Source organism: Andrographis paniculata, unplaced genomic scaffold, assembly GCF_009805555.1.
Source record: "Andrographis paniculata isolate CXL003 unplaced genomic scaffold, ASM980555v1 Contig53END, whole genome shotgun sequence".
Lineage (NCBI taxonomy): Eukaryota > Viridiplantae > Streptophyta > Magnoliopsida > Lamiales > Acanthaceae > Andrographis > Andrographis paniculata.
In genome coordinates, this window is record NW_026137588.1 from 2288223 (window position 1) to 2305614 (window position 17392).

The 17392-nt window shown below is 33.4% G+C and overlaps 1 protein-coding gene across 1 annotated transcript; it reads right to left on the reverse strand.

Annotated features, from left to right (window-relative positions):
• Positions 1-1154: 1154 nt before the first annotated feature.
• Positions 1155-8570, reverse strand: LOC127255124 (photosynthetic NDH subunit of subcomplex B 4, chloroplastic). Its single transcript, XM_051280512.1, has 6 exons — positions 8363-8570; positions 8223-8279; positions 7426-7600; positions 6147-6202; positions 3086-3157; positions 1155-1425 (listed from the first exon to the last, which is right to left on the reverse strand). Exons 1-6 carry the CDS (start codon positions 8450-8452, stop codon positions 1303-1305), a joined length of 573 nt encoding a protein of 190 aa, XP_051136469.1. The 5' UTR covers positions 8453-8570; the 3' UTR covers positions 1155-1302.
• Between the last annotated feature and the right edge of the window lie 8822 nt (positions 8571-17392).

The window sequence follows — 17392 nt, forward strand, 5'->3', positions numbered from 1 at the left end:
ATTTACAAGATAATTTATATATTTTTATATATTTGCAAATATAAAATATTATTGTGTGATAAATACATAAACAAAATACATAATTTTTTGTCAAATAATTACTTCGAATTTATTACAAACATTCTAATGATTTACTGAAAATTTAAATATATTTAAAATATAATTTAAATTATAATAAATTTAAATCACTAAATAAATAATAAAAACTACAAATATACATAATTAAAATATAAAATTGCAGATCGGTCCCTATATAATTAAAGAGGGACCAATATGTAATTCAAAAAAAGAAGAACAACATCATAAAATGGCTTGTAATAGTGCAACACCAAAAATGATCTTGCATCGTAATAAACACCATAAATGGTGTTAAAAATGGCGATGGATTGGAGGGTCCCAACTTCATTACACTCAAATTTGATGCTATGATTTCCAAAATTAGTAGCCACATGATTAGTTGCACCTCAGTCGACAACCCAATGATCATTCAAAGTACCAATGGTTGTTATTTTATACAATGTGCGTTTGCTTGATGGTTGTAGGAAGCTGCACGTATTAACATTTACATAGAATGCAATTGGTTTAATTACAACTAAAATTTTATAACATGAATCATCCCCTATGACATATTTACATTATTACATGGCTATCTGCAGCAAATATATAGTAAACTTATAAAAGATTTTGCAGCTAAATATTTAAGAATATTCAAAAGAACTTGTGACAGTAAGGTCTCCGATTTAAAACCCGACAATCGTCTCTTGTGTTTGCTTGCGCACTATACATGACTTGCTTAATATGTCTACATTATTAGTGTTGTTTGCAGGTTAATGCGTCTTCAATGAAAATATTTATACATTTTTAATAAATTATATACTCCGTCCGTCTCATTTTTTATGTCCAGTTTATTGTAAATATTGAAATTTAGGTAAAGTATAATTACTCAGTAATTAAAAAATGTATCAGTTAAAATAATTATTGTACAATAAAACTAGTTATAAATTAAAATTAATATAACTAAATAATATAATTAAAATAAAAAAGTTATAAATTATAAAATTTAAAATATGATTAAACTCTATAATTATATTTTCTAAAAAATAAATAACAACTAAGATGGGACGGACGAAAATAAAAATAGTCGGCGAAAAAGGTACGACCAAAGAAATATATTTCTAACAATACATAACAAATTTTCTTATATTACAAGTCACTCACTCGGCGGCGTCAAGTTCTAGTGTATATATATAGCAACCAAAAGAAATAATAAATTACAATTAGTTATATATATATATAGAATGACTAACCTTTGGGGGAAGTGGTAGTCTCCTCCAACTCTCTTAAGCTTCCAACCTTCTGTTCAATCTCTTCGATCAACTCTTCACGCCATAGCTCTGCTCTTGCTCTCTCTTCAATATCTTCTTGCTGCCATTATTAATTTATTATTTATTTAATTAATTTCATTTCATCCACATGCATATATATATATATATAATATATAGGGTCGTTTCGGACTTTTTTGGGGCCCTGAGCGAAAATAAAGTATAGGCCCTATAAACACATGAGTAAAATATATTTTCAATATAATATCACTGATTGATTTTGATTGAATAAAAGGTTGAATATGACCGTCTGAACAATATTAATTTGAGAAAAGAAGACGAAAGAAAGTCTGTCCGAAAGTGCGAAAAGCGAGAAAGATTAAATAATGATGAAAGAGATAAAAGAGAAGGTGAGACTGGTTTGGTTTGAATTGGTGGGGGCAATGCGATAGAGTGTGAGGTAAAGAAGTGCAGACGACGATTAAATTTGAAGGCATAGTTAAGAAGAAAGAGAAAAAAAAATATATATGATTAGAATTTTAAATTTAATTTTAAAATTAAATAGAATAATTATAAAGAAGAAAACAATATAAACTAAAAATTAAAATTTAATAATAGTAATGAATAATATTTTAAAATATGAGTTCTCTATTAATTACGTGCATGAACAGTTGTTGCTCCTATTAGCCGCTCCTTAATATATATAATGTAGATTATTACAGAGAGTATATTTAATTTAATGCCATGTTAGCTTGTTATGCACTTTTATACCATCATGTGGTCAGCGGCAGAACAAGGATCGAATTAGAGGGGGGACTAATTTTTTAATTAACAAAATAATATTCCTTCTATCCCGAAACAATGGAGATATTTTTGTTCGGCATGATATTTAAGAAATAATAGTATTATATAGAAAGTGAATATAAAAAAAATAGTAAATGAATAAAATATATTTGTGAGTATATTAGTTTTTACCCGCTATCAATATATTATCGATATTTCTTAAATCTTGTGTCCAACACAACCAAGACTATAGTTCCAATATATTATCAATATTTCTTAAATTTCGTGTCCAACACAACTAAGATTATAGTTCCAGGACGAATGGAGTATTATTTATTCAAAATATAATTCTTAACACTTATTTATATTATATCAAACACTTATATTCTATTCAAATTTTTACAATGTTAATATTAACTCAAAATTACAAAATATATTTAAATTCTCCTTACTCCAAACTCTAAAAAATACTCCAATAACATATTCTAAAACACTACTTTAAATTATATGGATGTGTATTGTTCTACTCTTTTTATCTCTAATCAATTGCTAATATTTCTTCTTTTTGAATATCTCAAATTTTTTGTAATTTTCTTTATTTACATTTTTTTTTCTCTTACCATTTTAAATACAATTTATAATATTATTTAGAATGAAAAATAATAATATATATCATCTTTAATACAATATAATCTCTCCGTCCATATTCTAATGTTCTATTTGATATTTATACTCATTTTTAGGCAATTAGGATTTTTATTATAAAATGACAAATTTGTCCTTAATCTTGTGTATAAAAAATGAAAGAGTAAATAAAGTAAGGGTAAAAAAGTAAATTTTGTCTATAAAAATAAAAAAAAAACAATAATTGTTGAACATTTAAAATAGAAAAATAGAACGTTAAGCTATGGACGAAGAGAGTATAAAATAAAACAAATAAATAAATTCGAACATTATTATTATTATTATTATTTGGGTACCTTGTCGTAGACCCAATGGCCTGATCCATCGCCACCATCGCCTCTGTAATGTTCCGAATCATAGTACGGATCCTACACAACCATTTTATTATTATTAACATATTCAAATAAATATATTTAGGGGTGGATTATTTGTTGGCGGGTCAAATCAGCATGATATTGATTTGATTCAATCCGTATACATTATAAATATATACAATCGTATATGATATATAGTACTTTCTCTGTCTCTTAATAAAATATTTATTTTTTTATTTTGGTCCGTTCTATAATAAAGTATATATTTATATTTTTAGTAACCGTATTATTTAGCTAACATTCTAAATAACGTTACAACTTACAATATATTACACAAATGTCATTACATTTATATCACACAATACTAATAAAGTTATTTTAGTCATTTCTACTTTATTCATACTACAACCCAATATAATACTAATATTTATAAAACTCCGTGCAAAAAGCAAATAGATACATAGGTATAGGACGAAAGGAACATAATATATTATATTCCCTCCGTCCCATAACAAAGTATCAATTTTTTCATTTTAGTCTGTCCCATAACAAAGTATCTATTTCTTTTTTTAGTAACTGTACTATTTATCTAACATTACAAATATCCTTACAATTTACAATATATTACACAAATATCATTACCTTTATATCACATCATACTAATGAGGTTATTTTAGTGATTTCTACTTTATTCCTACTACACCCAATATAATACTAATATTTCAAAAATTACGTGCAAAAAACAAACAGATACCTAAGTATGAGATGGAGGGAGTAATACAACATATATATTTTGTTATAACATAACATATACTTTGTTATAACAATATATTTTGTTCTATATAAAATTATATTCCTTCCGTCCTAATACAATAGTCTTGTTTACCATTTTTGTCTGTTCTAAAATAAGTCTCATTTTCATAAATAATCATATCACCATGAAACTATCCCTACTTTTTCATTATTATTACATAATTGCTACTACTTTTTATACTAATATACTCACACGGGCAAAAAAATTATTTATCCATATTTTTTATCAACCACAAATATAATATCAATATTTCTTAAATACCATGTCCAACACAATAAAATTATACTTTTGGAACGAATGAAGTATATTATATATTTTTATTATATAAATTGATTAAATCAAATCAGAATCATACTCATGTGACCATTTAACATCACATCCTAGCCCAATTATTTATAACAATTAATGTTTTCCTTCGAGTTTTTGAAACTTCAAATCTTTTTAATAGAGCAAAAATATATATTTAATTTGAGTTTTTTAAAAATTATTATAAATAATAGTATCAAAATTTTAATATATATATATATATATATCAATAGAGTCTAATACTATCTCTGTCCATTTATAAAATTGACATTTGTTTAATGTGTTTTGATCATTAAATATTAATTATAATAATAAAATATAGTACACATTAAAGGAAATAACAAAAATAAATTTATTTGTATCTTGTAATATAAATATAATGATATTTGGATAAAAAAATTATGCAAATATAATTATATTTTTTAATATAAATTACAATAACCTAAAAAGTAAATATAATCTTATTAAGTAAATCAATAAAGTACTTTTTACTGTTTTACCTATCTACATGCATGTAATATATGCTCATTTGCAGAAAAAAAAAAAAAAATCTTAATAAATGTATAATATGATAAAATGAACCAATTTAGTTCCTCTATTCCTTACTAAATTTTTTATTTTTTATTTTAATTTGTTCAAATTATAATTTTCTATTTTTTTTAAAAATATTTATCAACTAAATATTAATTTTTTTTATTTTTATATTATTTTTAAGAATAAAATAAACATTGCATTATTTTATTACACTATATATCTATAAAATATTATTATTATTAATTATTATTATTATTATTTTTAATTCGCATGCAAAAGTCAAACAAAGAAATTACCATCGGATGAAGAAAATATATACTCTCTTCGTTCCGCAAGAAGGTTGTCATTTGATTTTTGCGTCATTTTACTTAACATTAAAAATATCTTTATATTTAAATAAATTACTCGACAAATATCGTTGTATATGTATTATAAGAGACTAATAAGCATATTTTTATTTTTTTATTTTTATTTATACTACGTATTGATATAATAATTAATATTTAAATATCAACACGAAAAAACCAATGACAACCTTCTTGCAGGACAGAGAGAGTAATAAAATTATAGTACTTCCTCCGTCCTAAAACAATAGTCTCATTTTCATAATAACCATATCACTATAAAACTACCCTTACTTTTTCATTATTATTATACAATTGCAACTATTTTCTACATTAATACACTGACAAGGGCAAAAAATTCTTTACCCCTTACTTTTTACCCACTACCAATATAATATAATTATTTCTTAAATTCCATACCAAACACAACCTAAACTATAATTTTGAGATGGAGAAGTATCATTTAAAAATTAATACTTAAAATAAAAATAAGTAAATAAATAGGGATGTAGAGTGTGTAACATAACTTAAGACAAAACCATCAAATCCGAATGTCATATCATAATAATAAGACTGATTTATCAACAGAAATGATTTATTTAATTAGAGCAATATATATCAATTACGGCAAAATTGTCCATAACTCACTTGTGGTTTCGAAACTCAGCGTAAATTCCTCATCTACTTTAAACATTGCATGACGTCCTCTTATACTTTAAAAAATAAATGTTGCATGAAACCACTTTGTGGTTTCGAAACTCAGCATAAATCCCTATTTTACTTTAAAAAATTGCATGAGGCTCACTTATACTTAAAAAAAATTGCATAAAACCCCTTTGCCATGCAAAACATATAGATAGAAAATCATCTTCTTATCACACGAGGAAAGTTTCTTTGTGGTGGAGTTTTATGCAACGTTTTTTAAAATATAAGGGGGTACTATACAATTTTTAAAGTATAGAGAGATTTTACATTGAATTTCGAAACTACAGATAGTTATAAGTAATTTTACCTATTAATAAATAGAAAATAAAATAAATTGTACCTTCATAGAGCCAAAGAAACAGCATCCCCAGCAAACGAAGAAGATGTACGCTGCATCTATAAATTCATTACACACCAAATTAGTTCATAAGTAACACTATATCTAAAGTTTTGGAGTTTTAAAATATTTCAAAAATGGTAAAAAAAATTGGTTTATGTTTATTTGTGAGTTTTCATTCTATAAGTTTTATTATTTTAAAAAAAGATTTCTCACTAAAAATGTGTTATTCCCTCTTATAAGATACTCCCTCCGTCTCAAAACTATAGTCTTAATTGGGTTGGACACGATATTTAAGTAATATTGATATTATATTGGTAGTTGGTAAAAAATATAGATAAAAGACTTTTTTGCCTTTGTGAGTGTATTAGTGTAAAAAATAGTGGCAATTGTGTAATAAAAATGAAAAAGTAAGGGTAGTTTTATGGCGATATGATTATTTATGGAAATAAGACTATTGTTTTAGGATGAATAAAAATGGTAAACAAGACTGTTGTATTGAGACGGAGGGAGTATTTTTTTAAAAAAAAAAGAAGAAAAATTTATTTATTCAAATAATATCAAAACTTTTTAATCACTTTGATATTTCAGTAACTAACAACAAAAATATTACTCAATCTGTTCCACTTCCATCTCTCCATTTTTGTCTTACTTATTCTGTTACTTTAATTTTTTTAAAAATAAAATTAGACATTTTAATCTTATTTAAAATTTTTAAATTTATATATTTTTTTAATTATAATTAGACTAATTAGTTATCTTAATTTTAATTTAAAATTATTTTTATTATAAGATAATTATTGTTAATAATACATTTTTAATTATTTACTAATTACACTCCTCCTAAATTCATGTGTCTACGGTAAATGGAACATGATAACCGGGACCGATGGAGTATCATTTATGTTTGCTTAGGTTAGTTATTGAAAAAAATAAAAATATTATTAAAATATATTTTTATATAAGTTTATCTAGAAAAATTAATGGTGAGTTATATTGCACTCCTTCCGTCCCATGTAATATATGTGTATTACTGTAGACACAGGAATTTAGGTAAAGTATAATTAGTAAATAATTAAGAAGTATATTAGTAAAAATAATTATAGATTAAGATTAAGATAAATAAATAGTTTAATTAAAATTAAGAAAATTATAAAATTTAAAATTTAAAATGCGATTAAAGTGCATAATTATATTTCCAAAAATAGAAAAGACAAGTTACGTGAGACAGACGAAAATAAAAAATAAAGACAAATTATGTGGGACGGGGAGTAATACTTACAAACATTCTTTATGGCTTGATCACTGAGATGCCAAATAGACTTGTAAGTAATGAGGTCTCTTTGTCCCTCCATGTGTTCCACCATCACAGCCATCAATGGAACCCACGATGCCTTCATTTTAACATCTCGACCACACCTAGAAATCCTTTCCTCACTTCTCCAACATTCCCTAATCTACGCAAAAAAAAATAAATAAAAATTATATAACGCCCCACGTGTTTTATTTATTGCGTGAAATTCACTTGCGTTAATGTAAAATTTGTTATCCTCATTATCCAAAATTGATATTTGATTCTAAATAAGAACCTAAATTATACAAGTTTTATGTAAATATAAAACGTAAAATATCTTAAATTTTTTTGAATAAAATAAATAAATAAATAAATAATTGATCATTCATTTATTTTTATAGTTTTATAAAAGTCAGATAACAATTTGTCTCCAAAAACTATAAAACGAAAGATTAATCAATTATTTATTTATCTATTTTATTCACAAAAACTATTTAAGATATTTTGCATTTATTATTTGTATAAAACTTGCGTAATTTAGGTCTTTATTTAGAACTAAATATCACTTTTGGACAATGAGGTGTTTCGTGCAAATTTTACATTAACACAAAGCGGTTTTACGTAGTAAATAAAACACAGACTATTTTGTGCATTTTTACTAAAGCACAATGAGGTGTTATAGAATTTACCGTAAATCATTCGATAGTAATTAAGCATGTCCTAATAGATTAACCAAGATTAATTCAATATAATTTTCTAGGGTTTACAGTCACATCCTTATATACCTGATGATTCAAAGTGGATCCGCCATAGCTGAATCTTGAAACTGAGCTTTGCCTGAGCTGAATCAAAATCAAAACAGAATAAATTATCATAATCATCGTCATCATCATCAGGGTTTGTGTGTTGAAGATTGTTTGCTTACTGATATTTTTGATAATGGAAAGAGATGATGAGTAGATTTGGTAGAAGTTGGTGGGAAGACATGTTGGAGAAGAGTTAGGGTTTCAGCCATTGTTGAAGAAGCTCTTGGGAAATATGAAATCAGATAGAATCAGTCATCGGTTGGTTGTGTCGTTCTGTAAGAAGCTGAAAATATGGATAAGATGTTTGTTTGTTGGTTCGTTTATTTCTATCACAGAGTTTTAAGGTTAGTTATGTTTGATGGGGGTTGGGTCTTATCTCTTGCGTGAATTGACCACATTGTCCTTGGAACTAAATTTTTGCATAAAAGACGACTGCACATAAAAATAAAAAGGGAAAAAATTATTTTGGTTACAATATAAATAAAATTCATCAATTTTGATCCCAATATAAAATTTTTTATCAAGTTTTGGTTCCAATATAACCAAAACTCATTATTTTTTATCTCAATATAACCAAAACTATCATTCTTGGTCATAATATAAATTTTTTATCAATTTTAGTCTCAATATAACCAAAACTCATCATTTTTTGTCCCAATATAATCAAACTTTATCTTTTTTTGTCCCATCGTCAACAAACCGACGGAAAATACTGACGTGGACTTGCAAAATTGTACAATTTTTTCATGTTTGATTTCTTTTCACGTCAGCAAAAAACAATAAAAAATATTTCGACAGAGTTTTATATATTAATATTGTAATATTACAAAAGCAATAATGAAGAAAATCAGGGAATAAAAAAATTTACAAAAACTATGATAATTCCACACCTATTTTTTATTTTAAAATAAAAATTGAAATTAAGAGAAGAATTTCATATGGATAGTTTAGATAACTTAGCAAAATGTGATATGTTGGATGTCGAGTTTGCCCCTATTTACCGATTTTAGTTAGACCATTCGTAATAGGTATCTTCACCCTCTCTCTTCGTTATGACCATAGATATGTTTCAATATTTTAAACCAACGATAAAAGAAAATTCATCTCCATTTTTTTATTGATCTTTCCTTCACATCATTATACATACTGCTTTTTCAAAAATTTATATTTTATAATTTTATAATATATTAATAATAATTTTTTTTTTTTGTCAATATTTGATTTATCAATAATTTATTAAAACAATAATGGATATTTTTATATTGTTTAATTAATTTTATTCTCGAAACAAATTTTTTTATTACTGTAGTTATTATTTGTTAATTGATAAATCAAAATATAGAGGAAAAATTATTATAATGTTGATATATTTAGTAAAATTCACCCATATTTGTATTTACATGTTTTAAAATTTAACTTAATAAAATATATTTAATATTAATACTCCTTCCAGGTAAAATCAAACAATGAGCTAGAAATACAGTATTTGCAAAAATTAATATATATGATTTTTGAAAATTAAAATAGATTGTTTAAATATTTTAACACTATATGTCAAATAAAATATATATAATATAAATATAATTTTATAGAAAATAAAGTTTTCTATACTAAAAATAAACAAAAAAAATGTCATTCGTCCTGGGTAAGAGGACCATTTTTTAATAGACAAAGGAATTTAAATAGTGTATATTAGTAAGTTATTAATATTAAATTATGATATTATTTAATTATTTTTTATATGATTAGTGTTGTTGTGATTTAAAAAATATAAATGATTAAAATATGCGTTTAAATATTTACAGTATTATATCTCAATAAAATACTCTTTTTGTCTCTTATCTATATATATATTTGCTTTTTGTACAAAGTTTTAGGAATATTAATATTATATTAGAGTGTGGTATAAATAAAGTAGAAAAGATTAAAATAACCTTATTGTATTTGTGTAATATAAAGGTAATGATAATTTGTGTAATATATTGTATGTTGTAAGGGTATTTTAAATGTTAGTGAAAAGTACAGTTACTAAAAATGAAAATGAATAATTTGTTATGAGACGGACCAAAATAAAAAAATAGATAGATTGTTAAGGGACGGAGGGAGTATATAAGCCTATCATTTTGTAGATAATAAAACTTTACATGATACAAATAAAAAAATGTATATATTGATAATTGACTTAAACTAGTTATTATTAAAAATAGAAAATTTAAAATGTAAATAATATTTATTTATTTAAGAGAGATAAAAATAAAAGATTTTTTAATGAATCCTACGTGTAAGTGACTGGTCCCGCAGTTAATCAAATAATTTACCTACTTTGTGATCACAAATTAATGTAATACAGAGGAAAAGATCGTCTCCACACGAGTCAACACGAGTCATTTCAGCGCGCTTCTGTCTTCACTCACACGCACCCTGGGAGATCTCCCCGAGGTCACCCATCCTCAAATTACTTTAGGGTAAGCACGCTTAATTCTAATTTTTTTTGGAATGACTCTCGAAAAAAAATATGCACATTGTTAAAATGAATAATCTATTCAATTCATTTAACCTCTAATCAACCTCGGATAGCATAATACCGGCTCATTCGCACACGGGAGTTGGTCAAGTAACGACCCAAATCCGGGGATATTAAGCCCTCCCTCACTTTAGAATGGAACGTCCACGTTGCACCCTAAGAATTCTCAACTACTAGGTCCGACAACAGTTCGATCGATGATACCAATTGTGACACCCCAGCCCACAAACCACGCAAAGCCGGGGGATCGAGATTGTAGATTGGCCCCGCAGGTCAACACGAGTCTTTTCAACGCACTATTGTCCTCGCTCATGCGCACCGTGGTAGACTTCCCAGAGGGTCACAAATCCTCAAATTACTATAGGGCAAACAAGCTTAACTCTAGAGTTCTTTCCGTAAGACTCTTGAAAAATAATATGCACATTACTGATATGAGTAGCATATTCAATCTATTTAACCTCTAATAAACTTCAGATGACCTAATACCGGCTCGTCCACACACGGGAGTTAGCCAAGAAATGGCCCAACTTGAGGGTATCACGTCCGGTGACACCTCGGCCCGCAAACCACGCAAAGTTGGGTGTGCCGAGAATGTAGACTAGCCACATAGGTCAATACGAGTCCTTCCAGTACGCTTCTGTCCTTACTCAAGGGCACCATTTGAGACTTTCCAGGGAGTCATCAATTCTCAAATTATTTTAGGGCAAGCACGCTTAACTCTAGAGTTCTTTCAGTAGGGCTCCCGAAAAGAAATGTGCACATTGTTGACATGAGTAGTCTAATAATTCCATTTAACATCTAATCAACTTCGGATGACCTAATATCCACACATTGGAGTTGACCAAGCAACGACCCAACTACATGGGGTATCACATCATGTGACACACCGGCCCGTAAACCACGAAAAGCCGGGCATGTCGATATTTTAGACTGACCGCCCAGGTCAACACGGGTCATTCCAGCACACTTCTGTCATCACTCACACGCATCCTGAGAGGCTTCCCAAGGGTCACAATCCTAAAATTACTCTAGGACAAGCACATTTAACGCTAGAGTTCTTTCAGTAGGACTCCCGAAAAGAAATGTGCACATTGTTGACATGAGTTGTCTATCAATTCATTTAACCTCTAATTAACTTCAGATGGGCTAATACCAGCTCATCCACACACGTGAGTTGACCAAGAAACGGCCCAAGTCCAGCGGGTATCACATCCTTCTCCACTTTAAAATGCATCGTCCACATTGCACCCCAAGGATCATCAACTGTTTGGCCCCTCAATAGTCAGGTCAATGATAGTAAACTATCGCTGGTCGGTTTTGATATCAACTGTGACACCCCAGCCCACAAGCTAGGCAAATTTGGGCATATTAGGATCGTAGACTGGCCTCAAAAGTCAACACGAGTCCTTCCAGCACGCTTCTGTCCTCACTCACGCGCACCTTGAAAGACTTACCAAGGGTGTCACCTATCCTCAAATTACTCTATGATAAGCACACTTAACTCTAAAACTATTTCACTAGAGCTTTCGAAAAGGAATATGCACATTGTTGACATGAGTAATCTATTCAATCCATTTAACCTCTACGCAACTTAGGATGGTCTTATGTCGGCTCATTCGTACACACGGGAGTTGGCCAAGCAACGGCCCAACTCGGGGGGGTATCACATCCAGTGACACCCTAGACCACAAACGACTGAAAGTCGGGCATTTCGAGATTGTAGACTGGCCCCACAAATCAACACGAGTCCGTCCAGCGCATTTTTGTCCTCACTCATGCGCACCCTGAGAGACTTTCCAAGTGGTTACCCATCCTCAAATTACTCTAGGCTAAACACTGTTAACTCTAAAGTTCTTTCCGTAGGGCTCCCAAAAGGAAATGTGCATATTGTTGACATGAGCTGTCTATGCAATCTATTTAACCTTTAATCAATTTTGGATGGCCTAATACCGGATCATCCACACACATGAGTTGGCCAAGCAATGGCCCAAATTCAGGGGGCATCACATCCTCCCCATTTTAGAATGCAACATCCACGTTACACCCCAAGGATCGTCAACTACTAAGCCCCTCAAACTCTTTTCACCCTTGAAAACCTCTATGTTGAGCTAGCCTAGCTCGTCGAAGCTTTAGTAACTGCCACTAACCGCCATATAACCGTCGCCAGAGGCTATGTTCTAAGAATTCCGATATCCAATCGGAAAACTGATTGCAGTATGATGGTCACCACCCCTAAAAATCTCTATGCCAACCCCTCCACCGCCCACGACCCGCTCTTGGCTGGTTCCGTGAGGTCTCCGGAAAGTGAACCTCTACGACGGTCTAATTCTATTAAATCTGAACGTTCGACCGCCGGATTTCCTCCGCCTGTGGACTCACAATATTGAATCAACCCCCAACATGAGCATATCATTAGCTCTTCGTCGCATCGGGCTGTCGAAGTCACACGGATGAGGGCCTCTAACGGTTTTTCTATTGGTATAGTTGATCTTGTGGCTCCTGAAAACCCCCAAGGCGAGGTCCTCGCTTTCAGAAGCTCTCTCAGCCCGATCGCCGCCTTGGCTCAGCAGTGGCGCCTCCAATCTCAGGGTTCCGGCCGGAATTTTTTCAATCCACCACCACCAACGGATTTGCAGGATCCAAAAACCCTAGAGTAGTGTTGTCCAGCAACATACATATCCACCACACAGGCACCGTAGGGGATTCGAGCCCTAACAGCCCGTTGTCGCCTTCTCCGGCTGCTCCACTGCTGTCAGCCGCCGTACCACCTCCGGCAGCCGCTTCCATGGACCCGATGGGACTTTAGACCGGGGCCCCACCCCCTCGGATCGGTGTATGGGGTGGGAGGTCGTTCGCTGATGTAGTATCGGGTGTTTCGTCGGATCCGTGGTCGGGCATCGAGGGCTCATTCTCATTCCTGGAGGGGCTTCGACCAGCTTCTGTGGGGGCATGGTATGATTTTGAGAATAGTAATATTCTCCGATTTTCTTCGATGGAGACGTCGAGGTACGTGATGGCTAATCCCGCTTGGAAGCATATTTTAGTCGGGAGGTTCCGATAGGTTATTTTTCATGGCATGATTTAGTAGATGCATTTGCTAGATTTTGATTATTGTGGCAATATGAGCTTCACCGTTTATGTCATAGAGATATTATTATTAGACTGTCTGATAGTTGAGATTATATTACATTGTTGATCCGTGGCATTTGGGTGGTGCGGGGGGCACCAATGCACGTCTTTAAGTGGACACCGGAGTTTAAGGCCACGAAAGACCCTTCTGTTGTCTCGGTGTGGGTGACTTTCCCAAAGTTACCACTGCATATGTATCACCGGGACATGCTTTATATGATTACATCGTGGCTTGGGAAGCCTTTGACTGTGGATACACCGACAGCTAGACAAGATAGGTGTTCCCATGCCAGAGTTTGTGTTGAGGTACATTTGTTTCAGTCATTGATTGACAGATTTATGATCGATTTCAAGGATTCTAGGGTGGAGCAAAGAGTGACATATGAGAGGCTTCCTCATTATTGTGCTTCTTGTCATACTTTGGGATATATTGCAGTTGATTGCCGTAGGTCGGGACCTTCTCAGGTAGTGATGGAGGCTAGGAAAGGTCCCCGGTCGGCGGAGACTATTCTTCATATTAAGGAGCGGGTACAGAGGATACTACTGAGCCTGTGCGGACGGGTCATAGGAGGCGCAGACGTGGACAGGGTCAGACTGGAGTGAAAAGAGTTCTCTAATTTGGTGTTCGGGTTACTATTCCGGATGCTAGGGTTGCGTCTGTTGTTCTTGAGAGGGTTATTTTATCCGGTACTCAGGTTATTGCTCCGAGTTCTAGGTTAGATTCAGATGCTGAGGGAGTCTGATCGCCTGGCATTCGGGCTCCGGATGCTAGTTTGGTTGAGTCAGATATTTTTTAGAGGAGTTTTTCGTCTGGCATTCAGGTTACTGCTCTGGGTGCTAGATTGGTTGAGTTTGATATTGTTGATCTCCCTAATGTTCCTTATGTTGTTGTCCTGGATCAGTCAGATGGTGAGACAGAGTTAGAGGAGAACGTTTGGACTTCAAGATCCCCAATTTCAGTGAGCCCTATAGTACATGAGGAGTTCCCTTCCCGTCAAGATAGGGGGAAGGAAAAGATGATTGATGATGCTCCGGAGTCTTCATATAGATTAGCTTCTTGTCGGGAGGAACGTTCTTCGTCTTTTGATATGAAGTTGGATGATTCGCCGCTTATCAATGATGGTACTCCGCCATCCTGGTTTGATATATTAGCTCTTTCTCCCCGTGGAGATAGAAGTTTTGTTTCAGGAGTCCTGTCTCAGGAGAGCTCCGTGACTTCATCAGGAGTAGATGATCTTTGCCATAGCTGTAGGGCTTCATCAAAGTTGCCCCCCCACGCTGGTCTCCTTAGGGATGGATACATTGGAAGAGGTAGATCCTGAGGGGATGATTTGTCCCCCTGAGCTTGAGGTTCCCTCAGGATTCAGTGTGCAGAGCCAGCCGCCGCTTTCGGAGGTGAGCCTCCGCATCACTTGTAGTATTGCTCGTCTCCAGGCGAGTTCCTCCATCGCCCTGCGCTCTTAGATGACTGATTTTTCAATCTTGGTGTGGAACGTTCGGGTTGCTGGGAACCCCCCGAGCCCAGCTGGAGATTTGCTATTTGTGTCGAGAGCATTGGGTGTGGATACTGATATTGTTGGAACCTATTGTAGAGGCAACACTGGAGTATTTCTGCCGTCGCTTGAGATTTGCGCAGATGATAGGGAATGAGGTGAACACGATTTGGTTGTTTGTCGATAGTTCATTTCAAACTCAGATGCTTGCAAGTGTCAATCAGTGGATTCATGTGCAGATATCATCGCCGCAAATTTGTCAGTCTTTCTTGCGGACGGCGGTTTACGGGAGATGTAGTGTCATTAGGCGTCGGGAGATATGAAGGTTCTTGGAAAAGACTGTAGTCTCAGCTACTGAGATTCCTTGGATAATGGGTGGCGACTTTAATGCCATCGCAGATATATCAGAGAGGGAGGGCCTAGGGCGGCCACGACTGCGATCGATTCGGGATTTTTCAGGAGCTCTCCTTGATGCTGGTTTGATAGATACCAACTTTGAGGGCCTTCAGTATACTTGGACGAACCAGCGGGTGTGGGAGCATTTGGATCGGATACTTTATAGTCGTTTGTGGGAGGATTTTGCGGAGTCAACGTAGGTTCGGCACCTTCTGCGGATGTGCTCGGATCATGCACCTCTACTGGTTCGGTTTTCACATTAGCAACATCGGGTTTCGTCAGCATTTAGATTTTAGAGCATGTGGATTTCTCATCACTCTTTCATGGATAGCGTTCAAGAGAGTTGAGAGGTTCCAACGGGAGTGTCGGGGTTTCTTAACTTACAGTTGAACCTAGGGATGCTCAAGAAGTCACTGAGGTAGTGGAATCAACATATTTTTTTAGATGTATTTCATATTTTGGCGTAAGTTGAGAGGGAGGTTGCAGAGTGTGAGGCTGAGTATGATCGGGATCCTTCGGAAGCTACTTTGTTATGCTGAAAGCGTAGTGCGGCAGCTTTGACACATTCCATTGAGTTGGAGGAGGCATTTTGGCGGCATAAGGCCGCATGTAGGTGGGCGGTTGATGGAGAGAGAAACTCCCGGATGTTTCATTCGATGGTGCGGGAGCACCGCCGACGGACGTCTATTTTTTATATGCGAGATGGTGATACGGAGCTCACGGAGCACTCAGGCATAAAGGCATCGGCAGTATCCTACTTTGCCTCGATGTTTGGGGAGACAGACTATGCGGATACTTTGGGTATAGATGAGTTGGCGGATATGCCACCGCAGGTTCCACCGGAGGAGAATCGGCGGCTCTTGGCACCACCGACGTTGGCAGAGGTTCGGGAAGTGGTATTCTCGATAGACTCGGATAGTGTGGTAGGTCCGGATGGATTCTCGGTGGCTTTTTACAGGGTTTGTTGGGAGATTGTATGTCCGGATGTGTTATTGGTTGTTTTAGAGTTCTTTTCGGGGATCCCGCTCCCGAAGTTTTATACAACCACTACTATCGTCCTTATCCCAAAGATGGATGCTCCGGAGTCTTGGGCTGATTATAGGCTGATTAGTTTGTGCAATATGAGCAATAAGATCATCACGAAGCTGCTCACGATACGATTGGGGACTTTACTACCGCTCCTACTTTCACCGCATCAGAGTGGATTTGTGAAAGGGCGCGCGATCGCGGATAATATATTGATGGCATCCGAGATGGTTCATGATTTAAACCTTAGAGGCATGTCACATAACGTGATTATGAAACTGGACCTTACTAAGGCATATGATAGGGTGTCTTGGCGTTTTTTAAGGCATGCCTTGTTGAGGTTCGGTTTCGCGGAGGAATTCATTACATTGGTGCTACATTGTGTGGAGCATGATTACTACTCTGTCTTGATTAACGGAGATCGTGGGGGATTTTTTAAATCCTCCCGGGGCGTCCGACAGGGGGATCCGTTGTTGCCTACTTTGTTTATGCTTGTGGCGGATCTTTTATCGAGGGGTTTGGAGCGTCTCTACCAGGGGTGCCCGGAGCTTTACTCTAGATGTGGAGGTGGGTTTTAGGTT

What these genes read in the sequence shown, in the direction of transcription:
- LOC127255124 (XM_051280512.1), bottom strand. Translation starts at nt 8,452, where the DNA reads ATGGCTGAAACCCTAACTCTTCTCCAACATGTCTTCCCACCAACTTCT. An exon ending in GTTTCTTTGGCTCTATGAAG is followed by an intron (nt 3,158 to 6,146) that starts GTACAATTTATT and finishes ATGGTTGTGTAG; the next exon opens with GATCCGTACTATGATTCGGA. An exon ending in GCCATTGGGTCTACGACAAG is followed by an intron (nt 1,426 to 3,085) that starts GTACCCAAATAA and finishes TAATAATGGCAG; the next exon opens with CAAGAAGATATTGAAGAGAG.